This window comes from Mustela nigripes, chromosome 4 (assembly GCF_022355385.1).
Source record: "Mustela nigripes isolate SB6536 chromosome 4, MUSNIG.SB6536, whole genome shotgun sequence".
In the NCBI taxonomy this organism is placed as follows: Eukaryota; Metazoa; Chordata; class Mammalia; order Carnivora; family Mustelidae; genus Mustela; species Mustela nigripes.
This window is the reverse complement of record NC_081560.1, coordinates 169,843,443-169,861,663: the sequence shown is the minus strand read 5'-3', so window position 1 is coordinate 169,861,663 and position 18,221 is coordinate 169,843,443. Positions and strand designations below refer to the sequence as shown.

At 41.7% G+C, this 18,221-nt stretch overlaps 1 protein-coding gene across 5 annotated transcripts in view; it reads left to right on the top strand.

Annotated features, from left to right (window-relative positions):
• SORCS1 (sortilin related VPS10 domain containing receptor 1) overlaps nucleotides 1-18,221 on the top strand; it is a 503,535-nt gene that overhangs the window by 375,367 nt on the left and 109,947 nt on the right. For all 5 annotated transcript variants that reach the window (XM_059398525.1, XM_059398524.1, XM_059398527.1 and 2 more), the window contains exons 7-9: nucleotides 7,055-7,173; nucleotides 9,686-9,775; nucleotides 15,865-16,044. In XM_059398525.1, coding sequence (XP_059254508.1) covers nucleotides 7,055-7,173; nucleotides 9,686-9,775; nucleotides 15,865-16,044 — 389 coding nt within the window. The remainder of the gene's footprint in view (nucleotides 1-7,054; nucleotides 7,174-9,685; nucleotides 9,776-15,864; nucleotides 16,045-18,221) is intronic.

The following is an 18,221-nucleotide window of genomic DNA, read 5'->3' as shown; positions in this document are numbered from 1 at the left end:
AAAGGAAGCTATATATGCAGATATATGGGCTTTAAAAACTGCCCTGTTTTAATGTTGAAAATTAGTAGGGGATGGAGAGTTTCGGAGTGTTCCTGACTGCCTAGAGAGTTATGGTTTTGCTCAAAATGAAATTTTTATCATATTAAGATATATGAAAGGATTTCTTGCTAAGTAAATATTTGTTGAGTGCCAGAATCAGGGGGAGAGTCCTAGAGACCTGTGATGCATTTCATTTACTAGCATTTGAGCTTATGCAAATCTCATCCCTAAGCTTGGAGTTCTTCATCTGTAAAAAGTACCACTTTCTGGGATTTTTTTTTTTTTTTTTTTTTTTTTTTGGGTAAATCTGGAAAGAGAAAAAGCATGTGATCCCTTGGCATGGTTCCTAGCCGAGGGGCCGGGCGCGCTTCGGTTGTTCTGGAGGTTGATGCCGTTGCTGCTCTCACTGGAGAGATGCTGGGAAAGGAGAGCTCAGTCCCGGCCTCAGGAAGAACCCCACGGAAGAAAGCCCAGAAAGTCTTTGGCCAGGGTCGCAGACAAGGAAAGGGCAGTTCGAACCAGAGGTTTGTTTCTTGGCACAGGGTGGGAAGGAGACAGGTTTCAATGGGTAAAGACTTGCCGGATGTTAAAATTATAGTCTGATTCTTTTTTTTTAAGATTTTATTATTTATTTGACAGAGAGAGATCACAAGTAGGCAGAGAGACAGGCAGAGAGAGAAAGAGGAGCAAGCAGGCTCCCTCTACAGAGAGCCTGATGTGGGACTTGATCCCAGGACCCTGGGAATAAGACCTGAGCTGAAGGCAGAGGCTTTAGCCCACTGAGCCACCCAGGCACCCTGATAGTCTGATTCTTAACATCCTTTTTTAATTCTAATGTTCTAATAACTGCTCGTTACCTAGAGGAACAGTCTGAAGCATAGCTTGGTAAGTGACCTTCTCTGACTCAGCCAGCTTGGAGGAGATAGACCTAGGTTCTGGAAGGTCACCCTCAACAGGAGGGCTCACTTGCAAAGCAATATGGCCGCAGGCTGGCTGGCCTGTGTGCTGGGCTCCCACACACCTCCCATGTCCTCCTCATAGCCCGAGTTATTTTCCAGTTCCCCCACTGGCCACTGCCTCACACCATTATCTATTAATTATGGCCAGAGAATATTTTTCCTGGTGTCTTAAAAAAATTACTTAAAAAAAAAGTCTTTAACCCACACTACACATTGAATATGAAGAAAGATACTGTGTCAGGGAGAAGTGTATGGAGTGCTTTACAGTCGGTTCCTGTGAGACATGGTGGGCAGCACTGGTGACTAAAGAGAGAGCACTTCAGGAGCAGCCACTACTCCTGTTCCTGGAGCACAGACTAGCCCAGCACCAGACTCACTGCCTTTCACGCCTGAGCTCTTCTCTCATCACCGCTGCTGGCAAGATGCCTCGCACCCGTTCCCATTTTGCAGATCAGCGTTTAGAGAGGTGCCGTGACTGCTTCGGTTTACGGAGCTAGAAAGGCCTTGAACCTGCATTTAAAGCCCTGTCCCTCTGCTCAAAGCCCAGCCCTTGAAAGGAGGCCTTTCTCTACATCACAGATTTTGCAGGGGGTGGAAACTGCGTTACACCAAGCAGCAGCTGTTGCTCAGAGTAAGGATGCCTGGGAAGAGCAGCACAGGGCCCTAATTACCTATGGCAAGGAAAACATCTGTGTGGGAAAAGTAATGAAATTAATTCTAAAGTCTAGCAGTTGCATGCATTAATTGACGTTAATTAATGCCAAATTACAGGATACTTCCTATGGAATCACATCATACACTCACTAGAATTGAATATGGAAAGAGTTCATCATACTTAATGCTATTACAGCAAGCCCCAAGGGGAGTAAGAGTGATTGGTCCCTCATTATGAAGTGCAGCCAATTTCTTTCTGTTTCCATTAGAAGGAGAAAGAGAACAAACCAGGAGCACTCTACCAGGGGCTGGCGGTTCAAAATTGTTGATTTCCCCTTCAGCTTGCAGATTTCACTTTGAGCCACTCTAAGCAAGAAATGCTTTTAAGACCCCTTCTTGGGGCTTTCCTTGGGTCACCCAGCGGAACCCTCTGTATTTCTTAGTTGGAGAACAGCCTCACAGCATGTATTGCTTGTAGCCCCCCCCCACCTCAGTACATGACATGGTGAGTGGAGGAAGATGGAAAAGCAGAGGAATTAGAGATGGTTCTTTAATTTTCCAGAGACAGATCTCAAGCCCACCGTGGACCACGCCCCCTCCACCCCCTGGCTGGGAGATGCAGACCGGGGATTTGCACACAGCGCTGTCTCCCTCTCTCACATCAGTGCCTGTATACCACTCTTGACATCTCCTATCTTTCTTTTATTCATTTTTCCAGTGCAAACATACATATGTAGATATCTATATATACAACTTGTACAGAATCTGGTTGATACACATACCGGTAACCTACTTTTTAAAAAACTTTTATTTTAGAATACTTTTAGGTAAACAGAAAAGTTACCAAGACAGTGTAGCTTTACCTAGCTTCTCTCAATGTTGAAATCTTGAACAACCAAGGTCTGTTTTCCAAACTAAGAAATTAACATTGATGCAATATTATTAATTGGTAACCCATTTTTTATTGTATGACATGTATTAAGCACTTCTACAAATACTCATATACTCTTTGGAAGCCCGGTTTTAATCACAAACTGTGTATGTTCTGAAGTTTTCAAAAATTATTCCCCCATTTTCGGCCCTTCTCCTCTCTTTCTTTATTATAAATAACACTGATGAATATTGAAATAGGTCATTCTTCTCATAGATCATTAATTATTTCCTTGGGTAGAAGTCTCAGAAATGAACATGAGGTTGAAAGATCTCATTTTCAAGGATGTTGACCATATTGTTGAATTATCCCACAAAAATACAGATTTACTGGTCTTTCTTTTGTATCTAGGTATATGCATTGATATTTAGCTCAAAGCCAAAATATGTGTAACAAATAGTGGCTCCCAGTTCACAGGCATTTTTCACACAATGTAGAGTCGTAGAAATAAAAGCCTTGGGGCCAACCAAGTTTGAATCCCATAATGCCGTTTCTGTAAATCATGATCTCTTTGAGCTCCATTCTCTTTATCTAAAAAATCAGTTGATATCTTATTATACCTTGTAGTACTGTGAAGATTAAATGCATGCAATAAAGGTGAAACATGCTTCAGAGTCCCTGGTACATAAATGCTCAACAAATGTTAGTTTCCCTGTTCTTTTATTTCCTTCCTGAATCCCTTCGATTCAGAAGTTCCGAATAGTTGAGTTATAAATATGAAAAGTGTATCTTTATATTTTCTATCTTGTGCTTGTTCAGGAACCTTTGAAAAGGAGGTTAAATTCTTAAGAAAGAAACTCTTAGACTCCGTTATAAATAAAACAAACCCTGTGTGTTTATCAAGAAGTCCTCATTAGGTGGCAGTCCAAGCAATTCTGATTGGAAGTTGTATTTGTAATTTGAAGACCAAGACCTCTTAATCAAGAACCTTTGGTTCAGTTTGGTTAATCATTGTTTTTATTCATTATCTCACATAATAGCACAGAGAAAGAGTTGCTCTGGGCTCAGTACAATCAGTAACTCAGTGTTACTGATTTTTTGCATACTCATTATGTACGCTTAAGTGTAAGACAGTCCCCTCTGTGTAAAAAGAAGGCTAGCGCAGTGCCAAGCATCACACTGGACACAGCGTTCTAGAGAGACGGAAGAGGGACTTCTGCTGCAGCTCCTGGTCTCTGCCCTGCAGCCCCTGAAAGACCTCCCTCTCTTCTCGTTTCCTGCGACAGGGTTTTAATGCCCTTTCCGGAACCATCCAGTGGCAAGGGAAGTAAAGGAAGACCTTGAATGGGCATAGACCCAAAAGGATTAATCCTTGCCTGTGAGCACTTATCAGTCACACAGGAGCGAGGACAAGCGTATAGATGGAGTATTGGCTTTTCCGTTAAAGAGGCTGGGAAGAGTGGGTATTGGAAGGTCACCAACAAAACATAACTGATAGAGAACTTAACTGAATAAACAAATTCAGTTTACCCTTTTAAAGGACCTCCTATGTGCTCTCAAACTGATTTTATCACTGTGAAAGGTAGCAAAAGAGGAAATAGGAATATTACCATTATTGATAACAACTGAGCTCTGTACCCATTTGAGTTTAAAAACTTGTAGCATATACATTATTTCAGTTAATTCTAGAAGCCAAACCGTAAGAGAGTCGACGTCGGCATCCCCATTTGGGTGGCAAGACTCAGGGGGATGAAATGATTGCTTTTGAACTACGCGGCCAGGAAATGACCAGACCGGAACTCAAGCCCAGGTCTGCTAGCTGCCAATGTTCATTGTTTCTGTGACCCCGAGCTACATTTAGAAAAACAGAAGTTTTTTAAAAGTTGTAGAAGGGTCTGTGGAGTGTGCAAGTTGTGAGGTAAAGATTTTGTGTGCTGTAGTGGTGGGGAAGGACTGAGTCACAGAAATTGTCTTTGAGAAGATTTGAGTTATGCCCCAAAATAAAACTCTAAGAGTGTTCACAAAAGGAGATAGAGAGGGAATAGTGGCTCTTCTTTCGTTATCTCTGGAAATGGTTTCACCGGGACTCGATGGTTTAAAGTGCTTCAGAATCAGTCCCATTCCCACAGATGGCAGTGGGATGAAGGAATATTGTAGATAAATCTCTCCTCCAAAGTGTTCGGGAGGGTTTATCAGTATTTACATCAGTCATTGGTCAGATGGAGCAAGTGTGCATGCCGCCCCCTAGTGGTCCTCCTTCTAGAGTACAGGTTTACCCAAGTTCTGTTAAGTGAAGATTATCCTGGAAATTTCCTTAAGGAAGTTATTAGTGAATCCTTGATCCAACCCAATACTATTGCATACCCCCATTTCATGTAAGTCTTCATCTCCTGATTTCTTTTTAATTGGGAAGAGTGGATTTCTGTATATATCCTTGATGTCCTAAAAGCAAAGTCATCTGTTCAGCATCAAAAATAAATAAATAAAACAAAACAACTTTATTTTTCATTCAAAATATACATATTTCAATCAAGAGGCACATTTTCACTATTGGACATTTACCCCAAAGATACAGATGTAGTGAAAAAAAGAGCCATCTGTACCCCAATGTTCATAGCAGCAATGGCCACAGTCGCCAAACTGTGGAAAGAACCAAGACGCCCTTCAACAGATGAATGGATAAAGAAGATGTGGTCCATATAGACAATGGAGTATTATGCCTCCATCAGAAAGGATGAATACCCAACTTTTGTATCAACATGGATCGGACTGTAAGAGATTATGCTGAGTGAAATAAGTCAAGCAGAGAAAGTCAGTTATCATATGGTTTCACTTACTTGTGGAGCATTAAGGAATAACATGGAGGACATTGGGAGGTGGAGAGAAGTGAGTTGGGGAAAATCAGAGGGGAAGACAAACCATGAGAGATTGTGTACTCTGAGAAACAAACTGAGGGTTTTGGAGGGGAGAGGGTGGGAGGTTGGGTGAGCCTGGTGGTGGGTGTTAAGGAGGGCATGTATTGCATGGAGCACTGGGTGTAGTGCATAAACAATGAATTCTGGAACACACACACACACACACACACACACACACACATAAAATTTTTTAAAATGAGGCACATTTCAGTGAGTATTTACTTACTGCCCAGTATATGCCTGGAACAGTATTAGAACCTGGGGGCACATTCGTGAACAAGCAGAAAAAGCAGTCCTCAAGGAGAGTATATTCTAATGGAGAGGAGCAGAAATACATAAGGAAGAGGTGATTTTATATTGTGGTAAATTCCATGAAGGTAATTAACAAAATGGTGTTGATCAACAGTAGTCATGGAAGACCCTCTGAAGTAAGAGTGGGCTGAAATCTAGAACTTTCTTTGTGAATCACCTGGAGAAAAGCAGTTCAGGCAGAGGGAGTATAGTTAAAAAGTTTCTTACATGGTAGAAGGTTTGGCCACATTCCCGAACATAGAGGAGGCCAGATGAGAAGAGTCACAGAGAGAAGAGATTAACATGTGGGGAAATTGGAGTGATGGGTCCTAGAGGGTTCGAATTTATTTTAAATGCAATGAGGCAAAAGGAGTTTTAAGTAAGGAAGTGACATCTGATTAGTAGGGCAGAATAGTTAGAGTCGAAAAACCAAGACATCCTCCCTGATACAAAGTACTCCCAAGCAATAGGTATCAGATCTATGTAGGAGTTATTATAACTGATAGGTTTACCATCTGCTGTTGAGTCTCACGTGGGATTAGTTTACTTATCTCTAAATGAGGGCAGATCTTTGGATGTAGGAAGCTCCTCTCTGTTCTGTTTCACTTTTTTTTTTTTAATGTTTTAAAAAGATTTTATTTATTTATTTGACAGAGATCACAAGTAGGCAGAGAGGTAGGCAGAGAGAGCAGAAGGGAAGCAGGCTCCCTGCTGAGCAGAGAGCCCCATGAGGGGCTTGATCCCAGGATCCCGAGATCCGGACCTGAGCAGAGACTTTAACCCACTGAGCCACCCAGGCGCCCCTATTCTGTTTCACTTCTAAGTATTATTAGAAGAAAAGCCTTTATCTTGATATGGAATCTTCCTGTTTGTAACAGTGCACTTCTTGCACGAGATGACTGGTGATTGCTTGTATGTCCATATTTCCCTGCCTGTTGGTCAAAGGTCAAAGTGCAGAGGAAGAGCCCACAAATCCAAAGAGAAACAAACAAACGAACAAAACTATAGAATCACAAATACTAATGCCAGTTTTTAAAAATGCTTTCATTTAGAGAGGGGAAAATTAATTAATGAGAATTCAGTATTCCAGGATGGCAAGATTTGTTAGCGACATTGGGGCATGGTGACGATGGTGCTGCTAGAAAGTGAGTAAAATAATAGCGATACTACTTTTAACAATAACAATGGGAGGGATAATGCAATTGAAGAATGTGAGGTTTGTTTAAAGAGTTGCAGATAGCAAAGGAAATGGAAAATGTCCACTCCAAGTCCAGGACTCTGTGAGTGTACGTCCTCCACCCCGTTTTTTGTTTTTTTTTTTTCAGATTCACAATACCTGACTTGCCGAATGCAGAACTGCACAGAGGCCAACAGAAATAAACCTTTCCCAGGCTACATTGACCCAGACTCTTTGATTGTCCAGGATGATTACGTGTTTGTTCAGGTATGAAAGATCCACTCCGGCTGATTGCCTCAGACATTTCTCTTTCCTGCTTCGGTCCTAATGCAGCCTCCTTTGCCTGTGTACACTCCCTTAAGAGTGAAAATGGGGAAAAAAAAAATCATTATCTTTTTGACAAAAGGAACATTACCAAGGGTCAAAGCTTCTATGCTAACGGAATATTAATTAGCTCCTTTGGGTAACGTCTGGAGGACCTTATCAATATGGAGTCATGGGGGCGCTGGGTAGTTTACGAAAGTTGTCTCCGAATGATGCACATTCTGTTCACCCCCCTCTTCTGCCTTCATGGGCCTGAGCGGATATGTCAGTCTCTTCCTATCCGAATAGTCAGCCAATCAGCCTGTTCCCCAGTAGTCACCTTAAAAATAGAGAAACAGATGGGAACAGAAAGCTGGGGGGTAGCGGGAAGTGGTGGGAGGCAGAGGTGAGGTGCAGAGTAATCAGCCATTATTGTCATGCTCTCCCTGTGATTAGGATAAGAATTAGATGAGATGAGATGTGCTCAGCCAGGATTTTCACCCCTGAAGAGCGTGGCAAACCTTTTGTGGTTGAGTGGTTAGAAGAGACAGGGAGCAAGGACGCTTTGCTTCTTTGCAGCATTTAAGGAAAATTCTAGGCTTGCTTCGATAAATCTTCAGTTCCTAGTTAAGTTTGGACAGACTTCATGTATTGCTTCCCATCCTAAGAGTGGAAAGGTACGATTGCTAAATAGTTTATATCTGCATAGTTTATATATCAAATATATGTTTTTATATTAAGTTTATTTATACACACATACTATATATATATATATATAGACACACACAATTTCCCTATGATTGAGACCCATTCTAAACACTGTTGTATTTGGAGATGAAATCATAAATCAGAATATCCAATCCCATGTTTTGAGGAAGGAAATGTTCAAAATACCCAACATCAGCCTATGTATGTACTCTTAAAATGTTTCACAAATGACTACACACACATACACACACGCACGCACACACACAAACATAGCAGTTTTCCTTAGGGAAGTGAGTAATGATTACTCTGGTAACTTCAATATCAAATTATCAAGTGACATTAAAATGGTTACATGTGTTGGTTCGATCTATAATTCATTTCCCTATCACCATTTCTCCCAGGAACCTTTTCTGCTTTCTAATAGTGGTTTATAATCCATATATAACTGACAAATGGGACTCCCTTCTGCGTTTAGAGTGTCATATATTTTGTACCCGTGCCACTGTGAACATGGTCCTGTAACCCATCATGAGGACTATGAGGTGATCTGACCCCATGATGGGGAAGCGGTAACTTCTGGCCGCTATTTTATGTGTCTGGTGGACATTCGCCCAGAGTATGTGTTGACCAAGTCTGAGTATGCACACCCCAGCTGATAGCCCAAGTCCAGATATTTATATGGATTAAGAGCATGTAGACCAGCTCACAGAAACAGTGAGCAATGGTGGTTGCCAGGGATTGGGAAGTGGGGACATGTGAGTCAAAGGAGACACATTTCCAGCTGCTAAATGGATAACTTCTGGGGATCTAACATACAGCATAGTGACTATAATTAACAACACTGTATTATAGACATGACGGTTGTCAAGACAGTAGATTTTTAAAGATATTGCCACTCACAGAATGTCATGATTAAATGAGGGGCTAGAGGTGGTGATCATTCTGCCATATACACATGCATCAAGTCGTCACATACCTCTTAAACTCACATATGTTATATGTGAATAGTATCTCAGTAAACCTGGGAAACAAGAGTGGCTGCAGAGGAGAGAGACTGGCATGGAGCCCTTGATGCTGGGCAGAGCAGCGCTCATGCTGGAGTAGAGACCGCACCCCTTCCTGACCTCCCTGGCATCCACAGGGTTCACTGGGCTGTGTGTGCTGGACAGACTTGGAGGAGGTGGCTCACTGTTCTCTTCTAGGAGAGAGAGCTCTAGAGTGATTTTGGACCACGACCCTGGCAAGCTTTTGTCTAATGGGTCAGCAGCACTGTTGTCTCTGAGACATACTCAGAGGCCTCAGTGGGACGGCATCAGATAGCGTTCAGGGCTCAGAGGAGAGAGGCGCCCACTCCAGCACTGTCAGACCCGGGCCGTTCACTTCCGGTACAACATGGGGACCTGTCTCCTCCCCGGTGGTCTTGGGCTAGGCAGCTGGGGACTCCTGATGGACATGAAGCTAATATACATGGAGGCTTGTGTCATTAAGAAGGAGGAGAAGGGGAGAAGGAGAAGAAAGAAACTGAAAATGGCTTGTTTCCTGGCTCCCGAGCTACAGTGCAGGTTGAAGAATTATATTTTCATGCAGTGGGTTCAGCTTGGGCCTCAGACCAACTCACATACTCGGTGTGAGTTGTTTTTGAATGGAACTCTCGTTCTTTACCCTTGTCCGCAATAGTCATTCACACTGTTGGGTCGGCGGCTAGCCCCTGCCATTCACGGCTGTAACTGTAATAATAGCTCCTCTTACTTCTGTGTTTGTGATCCAGCTGACATCAGGAGGACGGCCACATTACTATGTGTCCTACCGAAGGAATGCATTTGCCCAGATGAAGCTGCCCAAATATGCTCTGCCCAAGGTACGACCTGAATGGATCTCTTCATTTCAGTATTTTCTCCCATTCCCATGTTCTTGCCTGCACCCCTTTCCCAAGGATGCTCATATTCATTTCTCTCTTCTCATCCCCCATGACTGTTTTTCAACCACTCTCTCTCTCTCTCTCTCTCTCTCTGATTCTTGCTGTAGGAGCATCTGAATAGATTGTCAACTGATTTGCATTTGATTTTCAGTAATAAAAATTTTTGAGCCGTATGTGTGGATATTCTAGCAAGACAGAAAGTAGGCTTTGGATCTGTGTCATACCAGTACAACATTTTATTGTTGTTAATTATTGAGAGGCGGTGCATCTCAACCTTTACATTGTCTCTCAGAAGGACTTACCACATTGGTTGTCTTTAGAGTTCTGAAGCATAGCTAATTTTTTGGACTTCCTCAAAGACATACTCCTTCGAAAATAAGGACAGACAAAAGTTTAAGAAAAGACCCTCTTAACCGCTGACATCCCTGGGCTCTCTTTCCAGAAACTCTGAACTGCGTTAATATGGAGCGCCACCTAGTGGAGGACAGAGTAACTCGGGAGCATAAAGCTGTGTGGATTTGTGGTCTCAAATAGTTAATGTATTGTGCCTTGATCTTATAGCAGGGGAGGTATGTGTGGCTGTTGGAGAGGGACAGTGTAGGTTTAAATGTAGTTGCAGCTCAGCTTTGAAACCTTTGGACCAAGAACATAGGGAACTTTTTTTGATTGAGTGTTGATGACTCTTGACATTGTGTTTTTATCCACAACTTTGTAGTATGCTGTCCTGAACCAACTAGAGCTAGCTGCCGGGAATTCATGTGACAGATAGAGCACAAGGACATCACAGGTCGCGGTAGCCAGTTGCTCTGGCCTTTCCAGGCAGAATTCTTGGCCGTCCCTCTGCCCCTAAGCATAGTAGTATAGAGACACTAGCCCACTCGGGATAATAACACACATTAAATTGCACTGTTGACTCCAAAGAACAATGTCCATGTTAGTAGTTATTATTTCCAGCTGCTAAGAGATTAATGACAGTGGTAATTGTCCAGAACTATATGCCTGCGACTGTATACATTGAAGTGCTCCCTGCTCTTGATTCAGCTTTAAGTGTTTTCCAAAAAGACAAGCACAACAATTTGGAGTTGTGCCTTAGATGAGAATTGGGTAAAGTCCATATGTAAAATTAAATCTGAGTGTTGTTAAAATTACCCTGGATTATCTTTTAGGAAGGCCCATAAGGGGTATGATCATGTCTCCCCAGTAAGTCCAACAGAGCTGCTTTATTTTCTTTTTTCCCCTTCGAGGGCTGAAATAAATGGCTATGTCTTTGATTGGCCAGCAAATGCAGTAGTTTAGCTTGCAAGACTTAAGCCTTTAAAAATAAGATTTAAAGTCAATGCAGGAAGATGCTCTCACTCAGGAGGCATGTGGGAATCGGGACCAAATCAGGAAGCAGCAGATGTGAGTCACTCCTCTTGCGTTCTCTCCTGGGAAAATACTCTGTGTGCGGAATAAGTCCGGGCCAAACCAAATGCTCTTTGCCGAAGTGAGGCAAGCACTCAGGTCTCCTGAGTTCCCAGCTGGCATCCTTTGTATTATACTTTTCTTCTCTTGAAATAAATTAATAGCTTACTATTATAAAATAGCAGATCCTTTACAAATTTTGATATACTGGAGGACCATCAAAAGAATAAGTCCTATGGACCCAAGGAGACCCATGGTCATTTAAAATCAAAACCCATCTTTGGATCTATTGCTGGAGTGTTAGGAAACACATCCTCTGCGTTGCTTGTTCAAGTCGACCCTTGCCCCCAGGGACACCCAGCCAGTCTGGAAGGAAAAGTTATCTTTTGAACCTGAATCTGCTGTCCCCTCCCCTTGCTACCTGAGATGAGCCCGCTCTATTCCTAGCCTCCGCTAAGGTGCGAGGGTAGAACACAATGATTAATTTCTCTTGTCCCTGGAAAAATAGGAGCCAGCACAGCAAATGAACGTATTATGTGGTCCAAGCAGGTGTTTATTCTTTAAGACAATGAGTCGCCTCGTTACAGTCCCATTACACCTTCAAAGAATAGCCCCAGCTTGGGTGCACTGATCTGCGAGAAAGGCGCCTGTATTTCCTGGCCTTCTATCAAAGCCAGGGCTGCCTTGGCTGGAAAGGAACAAAGCCTCGTGCTCACCAAAGGAATCAAGACAAACCAGCACTTTCATGTTAAAATTTTCTGTAATCATCCACTGCCATTGTATCCGCTCTTGAAAGACCATGGTTCCCCTGAGCTGTGTTTAAAAATAATAATAATAATAATAATATAATGGTAATGGTGACGGAGAAGGGAATGGAGAGACTTTAATGTGGCTGCTGCTATTAAAAGCATGAGGCCCCCCCAGACTGGGAGACATGGTGACGGTTTCCCTTAACTTACTTGGAGCTCATTCTGAGCTACTCAAGGGAGATGAATGAGGCAATACATATGAAAGTGCTTTGAGCATGTTAGAGGACAGATACTCTATAAAAGCAAGGTAATGTTATTATCAGTATGGATCTGCTGTCTGTGTGGTGGGGGAGGGATGGCATGAGGCGTGGGTGGGGTGGGGGTTGGCAGCAGGAGGCCCAGATCTGCCGCTAACCTGCTTCGGACTGACTTATCAATTTCTATTTCCCTGTGTTTTGTTTGTTCTTTCGCTGTTACTTTTTTAAAATAAGATAAATGTTAACTCGGAATAAAATGTCCTCGGAGGTGCCTCTCAAAAATTTGGTTCTATGACCAAAGAAGCTTAAGAAAAAAATAAACTCCATTCTATGCCCCTCGCCTCGAGAGTAGCGGTAGGTCACTGGTGTTGAAAGCTCTAGGATGTCCTGTAAAACAACAACAACAACATGTAATTCAGCATTAATCAAAACACTTTACAAAGGCATCCATTTAAAAAAATAGTTTGTTAGAGTCCATCAATGCTGGTGTCCAATGGAACAGATTTTGGGAAACACTCTAGCAGAAGATCCCAAAGGTCACTTCTTGTTCTGAAATTTTGTGTCTCCGTAAAAGTATTGAACATGAAGTGCCATTTTATGTAGAAAGAGCATATTCTCCTGATAGAGGAGAATGTAGACAAGAAAAGAAAGATGACATTTAAATATGTCAGACCTTTCAATTAAGATATCTGAGACCAACTTTTTTTTTTTTTTTTAAAGTCTCTTCGATGTAATTGGGTTATATGGAGAGAGAATGATCCGATCTTGGCCCCTATCTAGAGATGGCCCTTTGAATCTGATGTTACTCGACATCAGGTTACTCTTGGTGACCTTGAAGCGCTGTGTTTTAGTTGTGAATCTACAAAATAAAGATGTGCATGAGTTGGGATGACATAGTTGATGTATCTAGCCCCTCGCATTTATTACCCAGATGTCTGTGATGGCCCAGACTTCAGAGGTTCCCCAGTGCACAAATTCACTCCCAAGGCACAGAGGTGGGTAAGTAATTATGTGAGGGTCAGATCTGTGCTTAAGTGTTTTAACTTGAATTCAGGGAGGATGCTGCATCCTGGTAATGAGGGAGTGTGAATTGGGAGTAGTTATGTAAGGCTTCCAAATGGCTAAATAAGGGTTTGGGAGGGCAAAGAACTAGGAAGTGGGGAGCCATAGAATGTTTGGCCCTCGGTGGCTGAATAGCCCTTGGGCTAATTTCCATAGCTAATCCCCTCCATTAGAAAGAAGCAAAATACTTGCACGAACCACTTTTTATTAAGTATACTAGTTAGCCCCCAAACATTTGCAACAAACAGAAAGGCCAAATCAACCTCGCTTCATCAGCAAAGGGGATTTAAGCACTTGCGTCACTGAAAATAGCTAGCATACGTGGGACAGATGCTGTGTGCCAGGCACTGTTCTAAGTGCTTAGCACTTAATAGCTGATGTAATCCTCACAACTCCAGGGAGGGCATACTAAAATCTCTGTTCCGTAGGTAGAAATTCTCAGGCACAGAGTTTGGTTTACACAGCTAAGTTACAGAGGGAGGATCTGAACTCAAGTAGTTTTATTTCAAAGCCCATTCTTTTAACCATTTTGTTCTACTCTCTGCTAGAGTAGATCCTCTCTAACTGAAAGGTTTACAGATAGGGAAGGCTTCTTAGTTATCCCCAGTCAAAGACTCAGAGACTTTCACACAATGTGGTCTCTCTCTCTCTTCCCTTTTGAGCCTATTTTCTTCAGGACTGGGTTCATCCCTTACCTTCCCTCCAAGATATGCCTCCATCAGATCGAGACTCTTTTTTTTTTTTTTTTTTTTTAATTTCTGATAATCCCAGTGTCATTCTAGAATTGTGTCTTATTGACTTTGTGTTGTCTACCCATCACTGATCTAACCACTGTGGTCGGGGACATTGAGTATTCTGAATGGTAGGCCAACAAGGTCTTTTCTGGTGCTAAGGGTAAGAGAAAGTAACAAAGACTAAGTACAGGGAGGAAATTTGTCTGAGAGTGATAAGGGTGTTTTTCAAAGAACATCAACCCCAGTTATCAGAAGAAATGGAAATAGACATTTGGCTGGTATAAGCAATGGCCAACTTGCATACCAACTTAAGTTTGCATTATTGATCCACGTTGAATTGATCCACATTGAAGTAATGGGATTCATTTTTGGCCTCCCACTCTGTATTTTTTATATAAAAACATTACCAAACTCTAGAATATGACATGTGAGACCCAAGTAGGGGTGAGAAAGATGAAACTCTGTGGGTAAAGTCTTCTTCCTTCTGGGATCATCAGAGTTCACTGTGGTCATGGTAAAGGAAGGAGAGACTCATCCCTATATGTTTAGAGAGGGTCCAAGCTGAATTGCTAATCATTTGGTTGAAAGAACATGGGCATATATTCCAAGGAGAAATTTAGATTAGGAGTTAGGTAGAACTCTCTAGCACTGAAATTCTTACCAGAGAAGACTGGAAGTTCTCTGGAAGTTTTTCAAGGATGGAGGAAGATCCATCTGGGAAGATCTCAGTAGTAAGCAACACAAGGCCAAGAATCTTTCCATACTGTTCTTCAGTCTTTATGCTTATTTGTAATTCTGTTTTTTTGTTTTGTTTTCATTTTTAGTTTTTGAAAGTTACACCACTTTTGAAAGCTACTGCCTTTACTCAAGGCAGTAGACAGCTGCCAAGAGCTTATGCACAGAAGACAGCAAGCCCTGGTCTGTGCCAACCTCCCCTGAACATCCACTTCTCTGGAGTTCTGAATGGGGAAGAAAGATTTGGAATTCCCACCCCAGGGACATCTGCTCCCTGCCTCCACATTACCTTTGCCTTTGTTTTTTTTCTTCCAGGACTACCAGAGTCTGCAAACAGGCTACTTCTTTCCTCTCACGCTTAAGGTTTCCTGCTGAATTTTTCAGAGTTAAGGGTTTAGATAAATTGCTGAGTCCTTGAACAGTCATTGACATGAAGATGAGTGCTTTGGGGTTCTCAGGTGACTGTTTTCCACGGCGACTTCTGGGAGTTGCTGAGCCTTAGGGAGTGTTTGTCAAACTTTAATGTGCATATGAACCGCTCAGATTTTATTTAAATACAGATTTTTGATTCAGTAAGTGAAGCCTGAGATTCTGTGTATCTGACAAGCTCACAGGTGATGCCAATACTGGCGGCCCATGGACCATGCTCAGAGAAGCAGGGCTTGTCTATTTTCTCTCTGTCTTTCGAACCTTCCCTCATATTTGGCCCACATATGCCTTCTGAACATATACCATGTTTGTGCCTGGCAAGTATATCAGGATGATTGATTCTCCAAAGATATGCATATTTGAGAAAGTCTTCTTCAATTATCTAATGAGGTGATTAAATTATAAGCAAGCTACCAAGCATCTCTCTGCCCTATTTTCTCATGACCTTCCTGCCTAACCCCACAGATGACAAAGGAAATGGTTAACATTTGCCTAATTAATGATTACTTCACAAATATACAAAGGGAAAATTTTTATCTTCCATGACAGCGCCTAAGAGCCTATTCTGGTATCCTTCATGGGATTTCGCTCTCTTTGGACACATGCCATGTTCACTAGAAGCGTCTTCATCCTTCTTACTTCTCTGTGTCTTTCTTCAGGACATGCATGTCATCAGCACGGATGAGAATCAAGTGTTTGCAGCGGTTCAAGAATGGAACCAGAATGACACCTACAATCTCTATATCTCAGACACCCGGGGGGTCTATTTTACATTGGCCTTGGAGAACGTTCAGAGCAGCAGGGGTCCAGAGGGCAACATCATGATCGACCTCTATGAGGTATGTCACAAGGCATGTGTAGTCCTGAGCCACGGCAGTGCCTGGCCGGTGGGTGAGGGCCCACGGTTGGCTGTGGCCTCCATCATTTTAATTCCTAGTTCCTTACATGGCCTCATTTCGTTTGGGAGAGGGGAGGATTTGTAGAACATTTTGACTGGTTAATCTGCATTCCACCCAACGCCTCTCTAGGAATCCTGTCTTGGTGAAGTCCACAGTCCATGAAGTCTCAGGGGCCCTGGAGAGAGTGTCTGGGGAAGCAGTCAAACAGTTGAAAGGTTTGAACAAGAATGATCCTAATATGAAATTTGAAAATAATCTTGAAGGGCAAACAGGATGTCGGAGTTTGAGCAGAGGGGCAGTGGGCATCCTCCTCTTCTCTCTGATGAACTAACGAGGGGGTATCTTTGCGTTGAACTAGAAGGTACTGCCATTGGACCTGAATATCTTTCTGACCTGGTAACTTCCACGATTTGCCATCTCCTCAAGGACCTGTGAGTGAGACAAAGTGATAGATAAGTCTTTCTCTCCTAAATGGGAAGGGGGGAGGCAGAGACAAAAAAAAAAAAAAAAAAAAAAAAAAAAAAAGCGTTTACCTCATTTCCCTAAAACAACTCTGGCCCCTTGTTTCTCAAAATGATTAGGGCACAAAAGAAAATCCTATACGTTCAGTCATTTAGCTTTCATAACAAATAACAACACTTGAATGATGTTGAAAGCATGGCTAGGTAGAAAGCATGCTGCTATTTGGGGATGGATTTTAGCCACTTGTCAGTCTACTTTTGCACCATGAGGATTTATAATGGGTTATAATGAGCTGTTGCGAAATGTATTCAGAATTTGGGAAGTACTCATTTACCTGTATCCTATCTGAAACAACAACAACAAAAAAGAAATTCTGAACCCAATTCAAATATATATATAGTCATAATGATGCTGTCTTTTGATAGAGTACAAGTTCATGGAGTCAAGAGATTTGTTTGTATAATGAGAAGCAAGAGAATGATATCCAGTATATCAAAGAAAAAAAACCAATTTCATTTAACAAATTAAAACCTATCATTGTAATTCCTTTTAATATTGTCTACCCCCTTTCTCCTTTAAGAGCTCTTCGGGATTTTCTTCTAGTATCTAAATTTCTCTGTATGTATAGAGCCATATTAATGAACTTACATACCCCATTCAGAGCCCAAACCAGCATGAGACATAGTGTGTATATATTTGGAAAAACGCACTGCAGACTTATTTACACATTCACAAGGTTTTTCCACTCTTTTCCTGCTTATGTTCCAGATAAATATAGTAGTATCATATATCTCAGCCTCCAACGGAACATGTATTCTGGAAAATATTTACATATTCTGGTGATTTAGTTTCAAATTCATGTTGGATAAAATTGTGATTTAAAGTATACATTTTGGAGCCAGGCTGCCTGGATTTAAATCCTAGCTACACCACATGTATGAATTCTAGAGGAAAAGCCAAGAACTTCCAAGCCTCAGTTTTCTTATTTAAAATATGGAGCTATATACATGGTACCTACTTGATAGAATTTCTGGGGATTACTAAATTAATCTTCTTACTGTATATACTATGAACAGTGCAAAAAATCTATCAATGCTCAACAAATTATAGATAGCATAACTAATATTATATTCCAATGAGATTAAGCCCCAATACGATGTTCTGTTCTTACCACTCTTAAAATCTGCCCACGTTGTTTAAATATCCAACACTTTCGGATCCTGTTTCTTCCCATATTGCTCTTAGCACGGCCATAGGATGTTGCTTAACACCAACCCGTCATCTTCCTATAAACAAGTATAAATTGCCACATTTCTTTCCTTATTTGTAAATGTCATGCAAACATTTAAATTGTAAGTGTGTTTTGTTGAAATGCCATGCATTTTCATGGCTGATTCCAGCACTTGCCATGGAAATATCTAGCTTCAAGAGTCTGATAAGAAGTCAAAGCAGCTGCCTCAGATCAGTCACCCAGTTTGCTTCCCTGGCCTTGACTTTGTCCTTGTTCTCCCAAAAACATTTTCTCATTTTTGGGTTGCATTTTTTCATTTCTGTTTAACTTCTCCCTCTTTTCGAGCATTGTGGAAGACTTTTTTTTTTTTTTTTTTTTCTGGGATCAATTGTGTTTTCTGCCAAAACAGAGACCATTCTAATTG